The sequence below is a fragment of the Osmerus eperlanus genome, chromosome 8, assembly GCF_963692335.1.
Source record: "Osmerus eperlanus chromosome 8, fOsmEpe2.1, whole genome shotgun sequence".
Classification (NCBI taxonomy): Eukaryota; Metazoa; Chordata; class Actinopteri; order Osmeriformes; family Osmeridae; genus Osmerus; species Osmerus eperlanus.
The window spans coordinates 8,879,573-8,896,724 of record NC_085025.1 but is presented as its reverse complement, the minus strand read 5'-3'; the positions used below and the strand labels follow the sequence as shown (position 1 = coordinate 8,896,724).

At 50.4% G+C, this 17,152-nt stretch overlaps 1 protein-coding gene across 1 annotated transcript in view; it reads left to right on the top strand.

Annotated features, from left to right (window-relative positions):
* Positions 1 to 16,723, top strand: part of lama2 (laminin, alpha 2) — a 78,693-nt gene extending 61,970 nt beyond the window's left edge. The window contains 34 exon segments of the mRNA XM_062468089.1: positions 309 to 354; positions 356 to 520; positions 707 to 787; positions 790 to 825; positions 1,014 to 1,103; positions 1,106 to 1,179; positions 1,394 to 1,442; positions 1,444 to 1,467; positions 1,469 to 1,514; positions 2,478 to 2,600; positions 3,101 to 3,217; positions 3,545 to 3,727; positions 5,229 to 5,383; positions 5,891 to 6,034; positions 6,909 to 7,042; positions 8,115 to 8,274; positions 8,400 to 8,524; positions 8,742 to 8,904; positions 9,085 to 9,229; positions 9,338 to 9,476; positions 9,755 to 9,766; positions 10,271 to 10,391; positions 10,518 to 10,724; positions 11,200 to 11,351; positions 11,449 to 11,625; positions 12,013 to 12,217; positions 13,330 to 13,404; positions 14,380 to 14,586; positions 14,938 to 15,033; positions 15,135 to 15,293; positions 15,401 to 15,554; positions 15,713 to 15,843; positions 15,992 to 16,214; positions 16,385 to 16,723. Of these exon segments, the coding sequence (XP_062324073.1) occupies positions 309 to 354; positions 356 to 520; positions 707 to 787; positions 790 to 825; positions 1,014 to 1,103; positions 1,106 to 1,179; positions 1,394 to 1,442; positions 1,444 to 1,467; positions 1,469 to 1,514; positions 2,478 to 2,600; positions 3,101 to 3,217; positions 3,545 to 3,727; positions 5,229 to 5,383; positions 5,891 to 6,034; positions 6,909 to 7,042; positions 8,115 to 8,274; positions 8,400 to 8,524; positions 8,742 to 8,904; positions 9,085 to 9,229; positions 9,338 to 9,476; positions 9,755 to 9,766; positions 10,271 to 10,391; positions 10,518 to 10,724; positions 11,200 to 11,351; positions 11,449 to 11,625; positions 12,013 to 12,217; positions 13,330 to 13,404; positions 14,380 to 14,586; positions 14,938 to 15,033; positions 15,135 to 15,293; positions 15,401 to 15,554; positions 15,713 to 15,843; positions 15,992 to 16,214; positions 16,385 to 16,551 (4,285 nt within the window). The 3' untranslated portion in view covers positions 16,552 to 16,723.
* Positions 16,724 to 17,152: the final 429 nt, after the last annotated feature.

Sequence of the window (17,152 nt, the reverse complement as noted above, 5' to 3'; positions counted from 1 at the left end):
TTACTCTGGTACCCCATCAGGCAGAGAGCAGAAAACGGATCGCTCATTTCTGTCTTGAACTTTCTGTTGTCAAATTTTTATTGTCCTCTCTCGCCTTCCTTCCCTTCTCTCTCCCTTTCTTTCTCCTCCCTTCCTTCTTCTCTCTGTCTTCTTCACTGCCCCCGTCTCCTCCTCCTCCTCCTCCCCCCTTTCTCTCCCTCCCTCCCTCTCTTTGTTGTTTTAAACCCTCTCTCTCTCTCTTATCCCGCTCTCTTTCTGCCTCCCCATTTCTCTCCTTCCTCCCCCGCCCCCTGCCCCCTGTCCCCCAGGCTAGCAGAGTCTCTGTATCAGAGGGTGAAGCGTGTGTTTGGCGAACCCCCACCAGGCTACTGAGGACCTGAAGGAGGAGGTGACGGGGAAGCTTGGGGACCACCAGGCCCAGCTGGAGGAGGCCCAGGCCCTGATCACTGAGGCCCAGGGAAAGAGCAGGCTGGCTGGGGCATTGGCCAAGCAGAACCAGGCCAACCTCACCACCCTGGAGGTCAGCTTCTACACACAGAAATACTCCATCACACAAGACGCACAAACACATCCACATTCAAAACCTACACAAACACACACGCACATACTTTTGCCAACTTTAAACATGTACAGGAAGACATGCTCTGTGGAGTTGGAATTGCTGGGTTGCCAGGTTTGCTGAGACTGTGCCTGTTCTCCTGAGCAGAGGAAGACGGATGCTGTGAGCTTTGTGAAGAAAGGAACTGAGGAGGTTCTAGCAGATGGAGAACGTGTCTTAGCTGACGCCCCAACCTGCTGTCCGACAACATCAACAAGGAGATCGAGGTACCGGAGACCCTTCTGGAACCTGCACACACACACACACACACACACACATTGCACCGTTGTGTTTCAGCCTCCACAAAGATCATGAGAGTTTTAGAATCTCCACACAGAAACCACAGAATTATAGAAAGCTCTCAACAAAGTTGCCCCCCCTCTCGTGTGTCTCACCCCCCCCCACCCCCCCGTAGGACCTGGAGCAGATGGAGGGAGAGTTGGGGCCTCTGCACGACCAGCTAGACTACCGGGTCAGTCACCTCAGCAAGGCCCTGGACGACAACAGTCCTCAACTCTCTACTGCAGCGGGGCTGAACACCACGCTGGCCAGCTCAATGAGTCTTCAGCCATCCTGGACAGGTACACACACACATACAGAGTCAGTCCTCCCACAGGCTTTTCCTGGAAACCTTTAGAGATGCGCTTAAACACACGCGCGCACGCCTAAACCCTCTCCTCTAATCCCATCGCCTTCTCCTCTGTTCTTCTCTTCCCCTTCTTCTCCCTCGTTCATCCCCCCTCCTCTCTTCCTTTCCCCTCTCTGCTGCTGCTCTCCCTCCTCTCTTCCTCGCAGTATCCTGGCTGAGGCAAAGAATCTGTCGTTCAACGCTACGGCGGCCTTCAAAGGCCTACAGCAACATCAAGGGACTCTATAGACGAGGCGGAGAGGGAGGCCAAGCTGGCACGGGCCCCGCGCCACTGAGGCCCCTTCAGCTGGTAGACACCACACACACTTGCAGAAGTACACACACAAGCACACACCTGCAAGAATACACACGCACACACCTGCAGGAGTACACACAAGGGCGCACTCTCACACACACACTCCAGAGGGCTGCGCAGCAGAGATTGGCTGTTGAAACCTTAGTGTTCCTGTCCTCAGTTCCATTAGTCACGGCTGACAGATCAAAGTCCCACTCCTGTCTCTCTATTCTCTACACTTCCTCCAGCAAGGTTCCTCCATCCCCCCCATCCCCCATCCCCCATCCCCCCGCCCCCGTCCTTCACCTCGCCAGGCACTCACCTGCTCCCTCCATGCATTCTTCCATCCTTCCGTACCTCTATCCCCCCAGTCCCTCACTTCTCTTTTCTCTCACCTGCTCCATCCCCCCATCTCTTGCCTTTTCTCTTCTGTCGCCCACTTCCACCCTCCCTCAGCCCATCCCTCCCTCCCTCCACCACCTCATCTCCTCTCTCTCTAGTCTTCTTCCTGCTCCCCCTCTTCCTCTTATTTGATGGATGGAGGGAGAGAGAAAGAGAGAGTTCTTTGAACACGCTGTTCTCTTTCATACTAAGTTAGCAGGGAGGACATGATGCATAATCCAGTACCTCTCCTCTCCAGCTCTGACACTGCCAGAGGCTGACTGTACATCAAACACCTTGGAGAGCAGCATGCAGACCACAGTACTGACACACACACCCCGCACAGTACTGACACCCCCCCCGCAGTACTGACACACACCCCACCGCAGTACTGACACACACCCCACAGAACTGACATACACACCCCACTGATCCAGACTGCATGTCCTAAACAGACAATGTTCCATTCTCTGTTGATTCCTCCAGCTATTTCATTAAGGCAGTGAATGTTTAGATGGTGGGTGTGTGTGCTTGCGTGTGTGTGTGTGTGTATAATCCATTGTTGTGACTCCAAGCCCTCCCTGCTGTTGTGCAGGCCTCCGGACCTAAAGGTTCTCTGAAGGAGAACGCCAAGAACTCAGTTCAGAACAGCAACACACTGTGGAAACAAGCCAAGGAACTGGAGAACGATGTAAAAGGTACAGGAATGGTCCCCCCTTTCTCTCTCTCTCTTTCTCTCTCTCTCTCTCTCTCTCTCTCTCTCTCTCTCTCTCTCTCTCTCTCTACTCTCTCTCTCTCTCTCTCTCTCTCTCTCTCTCTCTCTCTCTCTCTCTCTCTCTCTCTCTCTCCCTCTGTCTCTCCCTTTCTCTCTCTCTCCCTCTCTCTCACTCTCTCTCACTCTCTCTGTCTGTCTCTCACTGTCTCTTTCTCTGTCTTTCTTTCTTTCAGACTCAGTCACTGACTATATGTCCTTTTCCTTCACTCTCTCTCTCTCTCTAATCTGTTCTGTTTCTATCAAACACACCAGCTGAGCCCTGTTGGCTGGTGTTGAAAGGTATGGCCACCCCCCTTTCTCTTCCCCCCTTTCTCCATTTCCCTCGCTCTCTCTCTCTCTTGCTCTGTGATGGAGAAGAGGGAATGTTGGCTTACTATCTACTGTATGTGTATGTGTACGTGTGTCTGCGTGTGTGTTTTACAGAGAATGTTGACAGTGTGGGTAGCATGCAGGCAAGATTGAAGGCTGCAGGCCAGAAGAACAAAGACCTTGTGAAGGCTCTTAACCAGACCATGGACAAACTCAACGCCTTACCTTCCGGTAAGCACTGCTAAAACTCCCACACGCTGCTGCGTGTGTGGACGGTATGTGGATGTGTGTGATTAAGTGTAAATGTGTGTGTGTGTACAGTATGTGTGTGTGTAGGTGTGTGTGTGAGAGCATTTGTGTGAGCATGTGTGTAGAGCCTTGCCGTATTGATGTGTGTCAGGTTGGGTTTGAAAGAACACGTGGCCTCTCACCTTGCTGTGTTCACTCTATTGATCTAAGACATCACTATCACACTAACACATACACGCATACAAACACACGAACATGTGTGTCGAACTAAATCCATGTGTACTGTATGTGTGTGTGTGCGTGTTGTAGACACGGCCGCTAAGCTCCAGGCCACCAAGGTGAAGGCGGGGGAGGCCAACGACACGGCCATCGATGTCCTGGAGCGTCTGAAGGACCTGAACCTGGGGCTTCTGGGGCTGCAGAGGAACTACAGTCAGCTGCAGGACCACGTCAACACAGCCAACAACATGATCCAGGACCCGGAGAAGAACAGTAAGAAGGCTCTCACTGATTACGTTTCCCGACGATTAGCGTTACTCGATTGTACTGTAGCATCAAGGGACACTTAGAGCTGATTTAGCAATGTTTTAGTATGGGAACAGTAAATTCTCTTCTCATTGGCTATCCTTAATTATATTTAATGTGAGTGGGCAGTCATTGGTAATGCTTTACTAAAGGAACAATTAAATATCTTCTCATTGGCTATCCATAAATGTGGGTAGGCATTCATTGGCAATGCTATATCGCAGGAACAGTAAGATCTTATTCCATTGGCTGGCGTAATGTTTTGTTCTACAGTGACGCTCTGTGAATCCATCCTCACCCGTGTTTTCCTGTCTCTCCTTTGTGTTTTTGTTTCTTTTTGTACCCAACAGCCATCAGTATGTATGCCTTTTGTTACTTCGCCTGTCACTATGACAACCTTCACAATCTGTCACTATGACAACTTTCACCATCTGTCACTATGACGACCTTTGTCATCAGTCACTATGACGACCTTTATCATCAGTCACTATGACGAGCTTCGGCAGGACCTGAGCTGCTCTGCACGTTTTCGAAAATATTTACAACATACTTTCCTCAAACATTCCTTTACATAACATCAGTCACTCTACAGGAAATTTACAGTACATTAGATTACAATATTTTAATGTAACTTGAGCAGGCCATCAGAGCTATGTTAGGTCAACATCCCTACTGCATGGATTCTTTGGATCGCAGCCTTCTGCTGTCTTTCCCTCTGTGTAGTGTCTTATCTCCCCTACTCTCTCCCCCTCCACTTTCTCCATTCTCCTTCCTCTCTCTCCTCTCTCCTTACTCTCTACCCTCTTCTCCCCTACTCACACCATTTATTTCTGCACTGGTCTCTCCTTCTCTCCTCCTCCTCTCGTCGTCCACTCTCTTTCATCTCTCTTTCATCCCGTCCTCCTTTCCATCTCCTCCCCCTCCTCTCCGGTGCTCTCCTCTTCTTCCCTCCTCTTCCTCTTCCTTCCCATCCAGCGCTGCAGTTCTTCTAAGCTTGTTAGTGTAATGTATGCTTCAGCAGCACTACTGTCGTGTAATCATGGATGCTGTCTCCTTACCTCATCTCTGCTAACAGCTTTCTGCCTTCACAGCTCTAATGCTGCTGATTGAGTTATTCCGACAGTCTCATCTCTCTGCTGTCTAACAGACGTGCTCGTACTGTACTCTGGAGAGAACAACCTGATGCTGTACCTGATGCTGTACCTGACCCCGGTCTCTCTACCTGTCTGTCTCCTTGCCTGTCTGTCTGCCTGTCTCTATACATGTCTGTCTTCATACCTGTATATCTCTATACCTGTCTGTCTCTATACCTGTCGGCCTACCTGTCTGTTTGCCTCAATACATGTCTGTCTGTCTCTCTACTTGTCTGTCTGTCCTTCTGTATGTATGTCTGTCTGTCTCTCCTGTCTGTCTGTTTGTCTGTCTGTCTCTCCTGTCTGTCTTTCCTGTCTGTCTGTCTGTCCACCAGTCCATGCTGCAGGGGCAAAGGTCAAGGACCTTGAGGATGAAGCTGATAGGCTGCTGGAGAAGTTAAAGCCAATCAGAGAGCTGCAGGACAACCTGAAGAAGAACATTTCTCAGATCAAGGAGCTGATCAACCAGGCCAGGAAACAAGCCAACTCCGTAAGACAGTCCTCATCATCATCCTCCTCTCTCTCACTCTCTCAACATCACCCTCATCCCAATCTCTCCCCTTCTGTCTCTATCAATATCACCCTCATCCCCTTCTCTCCCCCTCTCTCTCACTCTATCAACATCACCCTCATCCCAATATCTGCCCCTCTCTCTCACTCTATCAATATCACCCTTATCCCCTTCTCTCCCCCTCTCTCACTCTATCAACATCACCCTCATCCCAATCTCTGCCCCTCTCTCTCACTCTATCAACATCACCCTCATCCCAATCTCTGCCCCTCTCTCTCACTCTATCAACATCACCCTCATCCCAATCTCTCCCCCTCTCTCTCACTCTATCAACATCACCCTCATCCCCTTCTCTCCCCCTCTCTCTCACTCTATCAACATCACCCTCATCCCACACATTATTCCTCTTTCTACCCTTCTCCTCGTACTGTGGTTGTGTATCATGGTTTTAACCCCCCCCCCCCCCCCCTTCATCTGCTCTCTCAGATCAAGGTGTCTGTGTCATCGGGTGGAGACTGTATCCGTGCCTACCGGCCTGACATCAAGAAGGGCCGCTACAACACCATCATCCTCAACGTCAAGACCACCACTCCTGATAACCTGCTCTTCTATCTGGGCAGTGCTCAATATGTAAGAACTGGGTGTGTGTGTTTGTGTGGGTGTGTTTTTGTGTGGGTGTGTGTTTGTGTGGGTGTGTGTTTGTGTGGGTGTGAGGTTCCATTAGGGTGATGGGTGATGTGATAAGGTGTGTTAGACTATCGGTGATGTCTGTAACAGTTTACACTTTACTGCAAATTACTTTACCATTAATGTAATTGGTGGACCAAAAAAGCATCTAGTGTGTGTGTGTGTGTTTGTGTGCGTGTTTGTATGTGTAAACACAACTATCTCAGTAAATCTTAACTAAGTGGAGTCCCTGGGCATCCGGTTGCAGTCAGTTGCAATGTAAGAGAGTTGTTCCATATTACTATCATTTATCAGAGTTAGTTTGCAGAGTTGGAAAATTTCCAATTAATCCAGGATCACTGTAGCTGTGCTCTTCCGCATGCCACACACACTTAGACAAACACACACGTAAAAACACACGCACACATTTACACACACATACACACACTCATCAGTTTTCCGTCACACTGAATCACTAGCTTATTAGTCTGCTCTATGATCCCCTGGAGGTCTATGTGTGTGTGTGTGTGTGGTGTGTGTGGGTGTGTGTGTGTGTATGTGATCATATCCCATGTACAGAACAGCGACCACAGCAATTAGCCTGCAGTTCAAACTGGACATTTTGGTGGCTCATTTCCCATGAGGCACCTTTCCTGCCTGTTGTTTTGTCTGCCTGGTTCCTGTCTGCCTGAAGAGCCTGAATGCAGGAATGAAGAGTTAGCTCTTACTCTGCTCTCCAATCACTGGAGACAAGTGAAGCTATAAACCTTCTCCATTCTCGCCTACCCTCACCTCCTCTCTCCTCTCCTCTTTTTTCCTCTTGTCTTCTTCTCTCCAGGTTGACTTCCTGGCTGTAGAGATGAGGAAGGGGAAGGTGAACTTCCTGTGGGATGTGGGGTCAGGAGTCGGGAGGGTTGAGTATCCTGACCTCACTATTAACGATGGCAACTGGCACCGCATAGAAGCCTCCCGGTACAAACACCCTCTCTCACAAACCCACCCACACACTCACTCACAAACCCACCCACACACTCACTCACAAACCCACCCACACACTCACTCACAAACCCACCCACACACTCACTCACAAACCCACCCACACACTCACTCACAAACCCACCCACACACTCACTCACAAACCCACCCACACACTCACTCACAAACCCACACACACACTCACAAACCCACACACTCACTCACAAACCCACACACACGCTCACAAACCCACACACTCACTCACAAACCCACACACACACTCACAAACCCACACACTCACTCACAAACCCCCACACACACTCACAAACCCACACACTCACTCACAAACCCACCCACACACTCACTCACAAACCCACCCACACACTCACTCACAAACCCACCCACACACTCACTCACAAACCCACCCACACACTCACTCACAAACCCACCCACACACTCACTCACAAACCCACACACACACTCACTCACAAACCCACACACACACTCACAAACCCACACACTCACTCACAAACCCACACACACGCTCACAAACCCACACACTCACTCACAAACCCACACACACACTCACAAACCCACACACTCACTCACAAACCCACACACACACTCACAAACCCACACACTCACTCACAAACCCACACACACACTCACAAACCCACACACTCACTCACAAACCCACACACACGCTCACAAACCCACACACTCACTCACAAACCCACACACACACTCACAAACCCACACACTCACTCACAAACCCACACACACACTCACAAACCCACACACTCACTCACAAACCCACACACACACTCACAAACCCACACACTCACTCACAAACCCACACACACACTCACAAACCCACACACTCACTCACAAACCCACACACACACTCACAAACCCACACACTCACTCACAAACCCACACACACACTCACAAACCCACACACTCACTCACAAACCCACACACACACTCACAAACCCACACACTCACTCACAACCACAGACGTTTCACTCACTTACAAGCTTCTCTCCCCACTGCTTCTCTGACTGGTCAGGAACGGGCTGAATGGCACCATCAAGGTGCAGGCCCTGGAGGGCACCAGAGCGGGCATCCTGCCCACCCCCCGCAGCGCCAACGCTCCGGAGAAGTTCACCATCCTGGACGTGGATCAGAAGGCCTACCTGTTTGTAGGAGGACTCCTGGGCTCTGTCAAGGTAAACACAGTTGCAGGACTCGAGCTTTGTCTGCTGGCAACGGCCCTCTACACAACTGTACTGACTGGCCCCTCCTAATGACAAACCTGTGTGTGTATTTGTGTGTGTGTGTGTGTGTGTTGTAGAAAGCAGATGCGGTGAAGACCACTACCTTCTCAGGCTGTATGGGGGAGACGTACCTGGACAACAAGCCCATCGGCCTCTGGAACTACAGAGAGAGAGAAGGGGACTGCAAGGGCTGTGTGGTCAGGTGAGGAGAGGAGGATGGAAGAGGGACAGAGAGGAGAGGAGAAGAGAAGGCTGGCGAGGAGAGATGGGTGGGAGAGAAGAGGAGAAGAAAAGAGAGGAGAGAAGAGGAGAGATTCATATCTTGAAAGACAGTTGTGAATCCCTGCCCTCAAACCTAAAGGTTTGTGTGTGTGTGTGTGCGTGTGCGCGTGTGTGTGTGTGCGCGTGTGTGTGTGCAGCCCCCAGTCCACAGACACAGAGGGTATGGTCCAGTTTGATGGGGAGGGCTACGCTGCAGTCAGCCGCCCCACCAGGTGGAACCCTAACATCTCCACGGTGATGTTCAAGTTCCGCACTTTCTCCTCCAACTCCCTGCTGATGTATCTCGCTACCAAGGACATGGTAATCTGCTGACACACACACACAAACCAAATCCTTGTTTACAGTATGTTTCAATGTATGTCAAATCAGATCCATCTCTAGTCCTCACTCTCCTCTCCTCTCTGACTCAAATCCCCCTTTCCTCCTCCCCCCTCCAACCCCCCCCCCCCCTCTCTTCCTCACCCCTTCGCCCTTCTCTAGAAGGACTTCATGAGTGCAGAGCTGGTGGATGGGAGGTTGAAGGTCAGTTATGATCTGGGTTCTGGTACTGGCTCTGCCAGCAGCTCTAAGAAACACAACGATGGACGCTGGAAGTCCCTCACCATGGCCCGCAACAAGAAACAAGGTACTGACCACACACACACACACCCACACACTTACAGTCTCATTAGTCAAATATTTGTGTACAAAACACAGTGTGTGTATGTTCATGAGAGGTCATGTCAACCCGTAGCCGTGGTGACGGTGGTGGACATGGACTCCAATGAGGAGGAGAAGCTGCTGGTGACGTCACTGGGCTCTGCTACCGGACTCAACCTCCGAGACACAGAGAGGATCTACTTTGGAGGCCTACCCACCATCGGCAACTACAGGTACAGCAGGGGGGCGTCTCAAACAGAGTCACATTCAGAGAGTCACAAAGAATAGAGAGAGTCACATTCAGAGAGTCACAAAGAATAGAGAGAGACACATTCCGACTCACATTGAATCACATTCAGAGAGCCATATTCAGAGTCACATTAACAGCTCCTGTTTTTGGTGTATCCTCAAGAGCTATAAGTGTAACGGTTCAAAAGAATATATGTCAAAGTCCAACACTGTCACTTAGTCTGTTAACCTGAAACACTTGTTTTATCTTCTTCTCCTACAGTCTCAAGTCAAGGTAACCCATGTTAATCACTCCAGTAGAGATATCTCTAGCCGAATCTCTACTACATCTCTAGATCTACATCTATATACTATACTGTATATATATATATATATTTTAAATAATTAATAAATCACCACAGAACCACCACACCACAACACCTCCTCTCCCTCTTTACTCTCCTCTTCCCTACTAGTCACAATTGCTCTCTCACTTCCATGCTCCCCTGCTCTGGCTGCGCAGGTCGGACCTACATACACAGCCTAGCTAGTGTGTAGGTCCAGGGAGGGTCGGGGTCAGTGTCAGGGTCAAGGTCAGGGTCAGGGCTCTGTTGTAGCTAGTGCTTCCTAGAGAGCTGGCAGATGCTTCTTCACCCGGCTGCTCACCCGGCTGCTCACCTCTTGATGTGATGATGTTTACCTTCACTCGCTGTACCATCACTGGCTGAGCCTCCTCCTCTCTCTTCTGTCTGGCCCCCTTTCTCTCTCCGGTCATCTCTCCCTTCGTTCTCCCCCGCAGGTCGGAGGTGACTCAGCAGAAGTATGCAGGCTGCATGAGAGACATTGAGGTGTCCAGAACTCCCTACTATCTCCTCAGCAGCTCCGACTACACTGGACTGACCAAAGGCTGCTCTGCTGAGGTTAGGGTTCGGGGAGGTGGTGGGAGGAAGGGAGGAAGGAAGGGGCTGACCAAGAGGCTCCACTGAGGTGCTTCACTAACCTCTACTCATGTCCTCTCCTCCCCCCTCCCGCCTCCTCTCATCCAGAACCTCCACACAGTCAGTTTCTCCAAGCCGGGCTTTATCGAGCTTTCAGGTCTGTCCTTCGCTGTCGCCACGGAGATCAGTCTGTCGTTCAGCACCAAGTCAGAGCATGGCATCATCTTCCTTGGCACCGGGGGCACCGGCCGGTCCCACACACAGGAGCCTGTGCTGGCTCAGCTGCCGAAGAGGCGACGCAGACAGTCTGGCGAGGTACACAAATACACACACACACATAGCTTGCACACACCCACCCACTCACACTAGTACAGAAACTTTGTACATGTAAATGTGTTTATTTTATGCAGGCTCCTCATGTGCTCTCACCCAGAGAACACTTAATCTCATATTAATATGCTTTCAGGCTGAGAGACTGGCAGGAAGCCCACCTGATTAGATAGACTTTAGCTTCAACTCTGACCCTCTCTCCCAGACACACACTCATTCACACACGCTCATTCACAGACACACACAACTGCTGAGAGCGTGATCTGAAAGCTCTTATGTTGATGAGACGGTCAGTAGTCAGAGCAGGGAGAAAGGTGTGTGCGCGGCAGGGTAGAAGGCTGGTTACACACCTGGACACACACGTCTGGGTACATACAGTCCATGAACATCAGCACACTGTAGAGTGTGTTCTTCTTCTCAGTCAAATAAAGATGCCATCCATCTGCGTGTGTCTGCCCAGCCCTTCCTGGCAGTGCAGCTCAGTAAGGGCTCTCTGGAGGTGCTGGTGTTCTCTGGGAGCCACAGCCTGCGCAGGGTGGTCCGCAAGCCCGACCAGGGGATCCTCCACGATGGACGAGAACACTCACTACGCATCCTGAGACAGCCAGGAAGGTGTGTGTGTGGGTGTGGGTGTGTGGATTGGTATGGACCTGACTGATTCTGTTTCCTGTTCCTGACCCGAACTGATTATGGATGTTTCCTGTTCCAGGTCGTTTGCGTTGCAGGTGGATGAGGAAGAGAAGAAGGAGGCGGGTCTTCCCAACGACCAGCCAATGACCATCAAGCGTGTGTTCATTGGAGGAATCCCAACGGAGGTGGAGCAGAGTTCTCAGAGACCGAACGTTCCATTCCAGGGCTGCATCTGGAACCTCATGGTCAACACAATGTGAGTCTACTGACATCTAGTACATACACAGTACCACACCAGCACACATCTCTCTCTCTCTCTCAGCTCTCTCTGTCTGCTCTAGAACTAGCAGGCCAACTGACATGTCGACTAAATGGAAAGACAACATCATTTGACTCCATAACTCTGTGTGGTGACCCAGATCCCATCCACTCTAATGATGGGCCACCCCATTAGAGCACACACACACACATTAGTGTCCTCAGACTGGACAGGTGAAATGTGTCTGTCCCCGTTCATAGCCTCATAATTACACCACTCACCCCGCTAGCCATTAACACACTGTCGTGTCTGTGTGTGTGTGTGTGTGTGTGTGTGTGTGAGTGTGTGTGCTAAACATGGTGTGTGTTCATTCTCTCCCCGCAGCCTAGCAGACTTCTCCCAGCCAGTGGCATTCGAGAACGCGGAGATTGGCCAGTGCCCAAACCTGGCCCCGCCCCCACCACCTTTGCCCCTCCCAGAGGAGGAGGAGACTGAGAAGGAAGAGGAGGAGCCTAAAAAAGAGGAAGTTGTCAAACCTGTACCAGCCCCCTCCACCCCAGCCCCCGTGACCCCCACCGCCTCGTCCACTGTAGGTCACCCCACCCCCTTCCACACACCTTGTTTTTCTTGATCCTTTCCTTCATAGAAGGAAATCAAATCTGGGATGTATCGACCTCACCACATAGTCTACAGGCTTTCTGTTCATCCAGGGATAGAGTCTTTGTATCTGTACTGTCCGTCTCAGGTTTCAGAGGGCTGGAGGGAGGAATGGGGAGGGAAGAGAAGGGGGAGGGAGGGAGGGAGGGAGGGAGGGAGGGAGGGAGAAAGTGGGAGGTAGAGATAGGACAGAGGGTTAGAAAGAGGGAGAGGAAAGGAGGTGAGGGAGAGAAATCTGGAGGGGGATTAAGGGAGGGAGGGAGGGAGGGAGGGAGGGAGAAAGTGGGAGGTAGAGATAGGACAGAGGGTTAGAAAGAGGGAGAGGAAAGGAGGTGAGGGAGAGAAATCTGGAGGGGGATTAAGGGAGGGAGGGAGGGAGGGAGGGAAGGAGGGAGGGAGGGAGGGAGGGAGGGAGGGAGGGAGGGAGGGAGGGAGGGAGGGAGGGAGGGAGGGAGGGAGGGAGGGAGGGAGAGAGAGAAAGAGTGAAAGGGAGAGCAAGGGGGTAAAGACGGAGCAGTTTTCCAGTCCATTAACTCTGCTGCAGAGGTGAAGCTGCAGAGATGACAGACTGTTTATCATTCTGTTCCTTTAGCCCTCTCTCACTACCGCTCAGTCTCTCTCTCTCTACCTCCCTCTCACTTCCTCTCTCTGTCTCTCTACCTCCCTCTCTCTCTCTCTCTCTCTCTCTCTAACTCTACCTCTTTCTATTTTTCTCTACCTCCTCAATGTTTCTCTAATACAATAGAATGACTGATATTGCAAACATATCTAAATAACTAGTGAATATGTATGATCCTCCACTGATTATTTAATGATTCTGTACTGATCCTGTTTTGATCCTTTATTAACAGATTATTTTCAGGGACCAAAGTTTTCTTTCTTTCATTCACTTTGATCTTTTTCTTCATCCTGCTGACCATTCAAATGATGGCCTCTATCTGATTGGAGTCTAGTATTTGATATGCATGCTGTGGCCATTCTGATTGGCTGTGTATATTTCTTGTTAACCCACTGATTGTATGCCCCGCCCTCATGCTGCTTTAGGACCCGCCCCCTGTCACACCCGCTGCCCCCCCTCTGCTTACCAGCCCCTCCCTGGAGACACGCCCAGACAATCTGGTACTCACATACACACACACCTGTTTCTCTTACACTCACCACACCTCTTACACACATGACCCGTAATTCCAGAACAGCAGGTTCTTCATCATGCAAACTCCAAACACACACATGCCAACGTTGCCTACCTCTTCATTTAAATTTACATTTAGTCATTTAGCAGACGCTCTTATCCAGAGCGACTTACAGTAAGTACAGGGACATTCCCCCGAGGCAAGTAGGGTGAAGTGCCTTGCCCAGGGACACAACGTCATTTTGCACGGCCGGGAATCAAACTGGCAACCTTCAGATTACTAGCCCGATTCCCTAACCGCTCACACACACACTTCATTTGTGTGTGTGTGGGTGTGTATGTGAGAGTGTGTGTGTGTGCCAAATGTTAACCTACTTAAATACACACATGCAGCCTTCTGCCTGTCTTTCACATTTTAGAGACAGCATTCTAGTCTAACAATGTCTAGAACATTCCAGAATTCTAGTCTCACTAAGGAGATAGTTCTAGAACATTCCAGAGTTGCGGTTGACCTGGCTCACGGCCGCTGGTAGACAGGCTGGCCGTGCTGTGACTGAGCGCCACACAGCAAGGTCACCAGAGCGTGATGGAGGTGTTGTCCTGTTAGCATAACAAACAGAAGTGGCCTTGAAACTTAACTATCCTGCTTCTCTACCTCATCTCTCCGCTCTCTCATTCAGTCCTGGTATTTCATTCTCACTCACTCTCTCTATCTCTTTATCTTTCTCTCTGTTTATCCTTCTCTCTCTCTCTTTCTCTGTTCATCCCTCACTGTCGCTCTGACTCTCTCAAGCAGCCTTCTTTGTACAATAGGAGACGTGCCGCATATCTGGGGCCACAGCACCATCTTGTGGTCAACATCAGATCAACTCCAAGAGTGGAAAAGGACTGGATGATTGGAAGTCCAGAGGCATCATGTAATCATCCAGGGTGATTGACAGCTGTTTTTCCCGCCCTCCTAGGTGGGGTGCGTGGCAGAGGCAGAGCCGGGGATTGTGGGTAAGGCCAAACAGTTTGGTCTCAGCAGGAGCAGTCACGTGGCGTTCTCCTTCGACGACACCAAGGTGAAGACCCGACTCATCCTGGAGTTTGAGCTCAGGACCAGGGCGGAGTCTGGCCTGGTGTTCTACATGGCCAGACACAACCACGCTGACTTTGCTACGGTCCAGGTAACATCTACCTAGATACCTAGAGATCTCTATCTCTCTGTCTGTTTATCTATCTCTCGCTCTCTCTGTCGCTTTCTGTCTCTCTCTATTTCTCTTTTTTTCGATCTCACTGTTGCTTTCAGTCTCTCTGTATCAAAACCACACAGACACTACAGGAATCAAGTTCGTTTTTTTCTATAACATCTGCTCCCCCTCCCCCCCTACTTCCTTTCTCTCTCTCTCTCTCTCTCTCTCTCTCTCTCTCTCTCTCTCTCTCTCTCTCTCTCTCTCTCTCTCTCTCTCTCCCTCTCTCTCTCTCTCTCTCTCTCTCTCTCTCTCTCCCTCTCTCTCTCTCTCCCTACTTCTCTGCAGATTAAAGAAGGGATGGCTCACCTGGGCTTTGACCTGGGCCATGGAAACACATCCACAACGGTGCCTCGCGCCATCAACGACGGAAACTGGCATAAGGTCAGGGGTCACCTCTGCTGTATGTGACCTTTACCTGAGGCTGAGAATACCATTGACCTGAACCTGACCTCTGCATGTGTGTGTTTGTGTGTGTCTATCAGATCCGTGTGATGCGTGAGAGACAGAGAGGGATCTTGTCTGTAGACCAGCGTTTCAACAAGCAGACCACGAGTCCTAAGAAGGCTGACATCTTGGATGTGGTGGGCATGCTCTACATCGGAGGTCTGCCCGGCAACTACACCACCAAGAGGATAGGGCCGGTACTGCAACACACACCGCCATCACACACCAGGGAACCAATAGCATATAACAGAAAAGAATCAGATGAACTGTCTACGTGTGTGCGTGTGTGTGTCTGTTTTCTCAGGTCCTCCACAGCATCGATGGCTGCATTAGGAACTTCCGTCTGATGGAGGATGTGTTGGACCTGGACATGCCCACCTCCAGTCACATGGTGGGAACCTGCTATGAGAACACAGAAACAGGGACATACTTTACTGGGACTGGCTACCTGAAAGCAGGTGAGGACACACACTCACACACTCACACACACTCACCTGACCCGTGTGGTTACCAGGAGCTGATAACATATTCCATCGTCAAAACTAACATGTAGGAACTGATTCAATGACAGGTAATGTAATGTATGTAATGACATACATTTCTCTCCTCCATCCAGTGGGGTCATTCAGGGTAGGTCTGGATGTGACCTTTGACCTTGACTTCAGGACCAGTAAAAGCAGTGGGGTTCTGCTGGGGGTCAGCAGTCAAACCACAGATGGACTGGGAATAGAGCTGCTGGATGGAAAGGTGCACACGTGCACACACACACAGTCATGCACTCACACACACACACACACACACACACACACACAGAGTCATGCACACTCACACACACATACTCACACACACTCACTACTAACACACTGTGTGTTTTTTTGCTTACCCCACACTGTAGCTGCTATTCCATGTTGACAATGGAGCTGGACGAATCACAACAGAGTACCAGCCGGACGTGGAGGCGGGGCTTTGTGACGGCCAATGGCATTCTGTCTCCGCGCAGAAGCTGCGTCACCGTCTGGAGCTGGTAGTGGACGGCAAGAAGTCCCAAGCTGAGAGCCCCAACACGCGCTCTAACACCGCAGACACCAATGACCCCATCTACGTAGGGGGATTCCCCGGTACGACCCCCTCACGCACATCAAACACACCCCAGCATACATTTTTGGGGGAAAAGATTGAAGAGTGAAAGATCTCATTACTAACCGGTTGCCTTTCTCTCTTCCTCATTATTGCCCATGTTTGTATGTGCATGTGTGTGTGTATGTTTGTGTTTGTGTGTGTACCACAGAGGGAGTGAAGCAGGTTGGCTTGAGTGGTAGTTCCTCGTTCGGAGGGTGTATGAGGAACCTGAGGATCACCAAGGCCTCTAAGACCACGGAGGTCCACTTCAACAAGGCCCTGGAGGTGAAGGGGGTCCAGCCGCTCTCCTGCCCCGCCAGCCCCCCAGCCGCATGAACACCCCCTTTCTGCTGCTAAATACAACCTGTTCTTTCACCTGACCCTACCCCACCTAGCCTTCCCCCGCCCCCATCCACCCCCTACGCCTCTCGTGCCTTAGTGACACCACCTAGTGTCTGTCTCGGGGAGGGAGGCCCCCTTACCAGTGTGATGTCATCATGTCAATGTATGTAATGCATGCCATATGCATGGTGTGATTATCCATGTTTTAATGTATATCTTTATCAAATACATGTTGAATTGCATTTAATCATGGCCGCTTCCTTTCGTCATTGTTCACTTCAGCACATATGCTGACAAATAGAGAGATGTAACTTCAGAAGGCCAGCAATGGTGCAGCATTTACTTTACTAAAGGTTTATTCAATTGGTTTACATGGTCTTCCGTTTAGGACACACTGTCCACATAAAACAAGGAAATATCCACATTCTCATTTTAAAATGCAATTTTTAATGTTTCTGTCTTGGCCAGAGGTGTAGACCAGCCATCTGTAGTTTCGCCCTTTGAAACTGATTCTTAAAAACTGGGAATTTACAGATTTCCTGTAATAGTGAGCTGGTGTAACTACTTTGAGAGAGACATTTGATGTTCGAGAAAC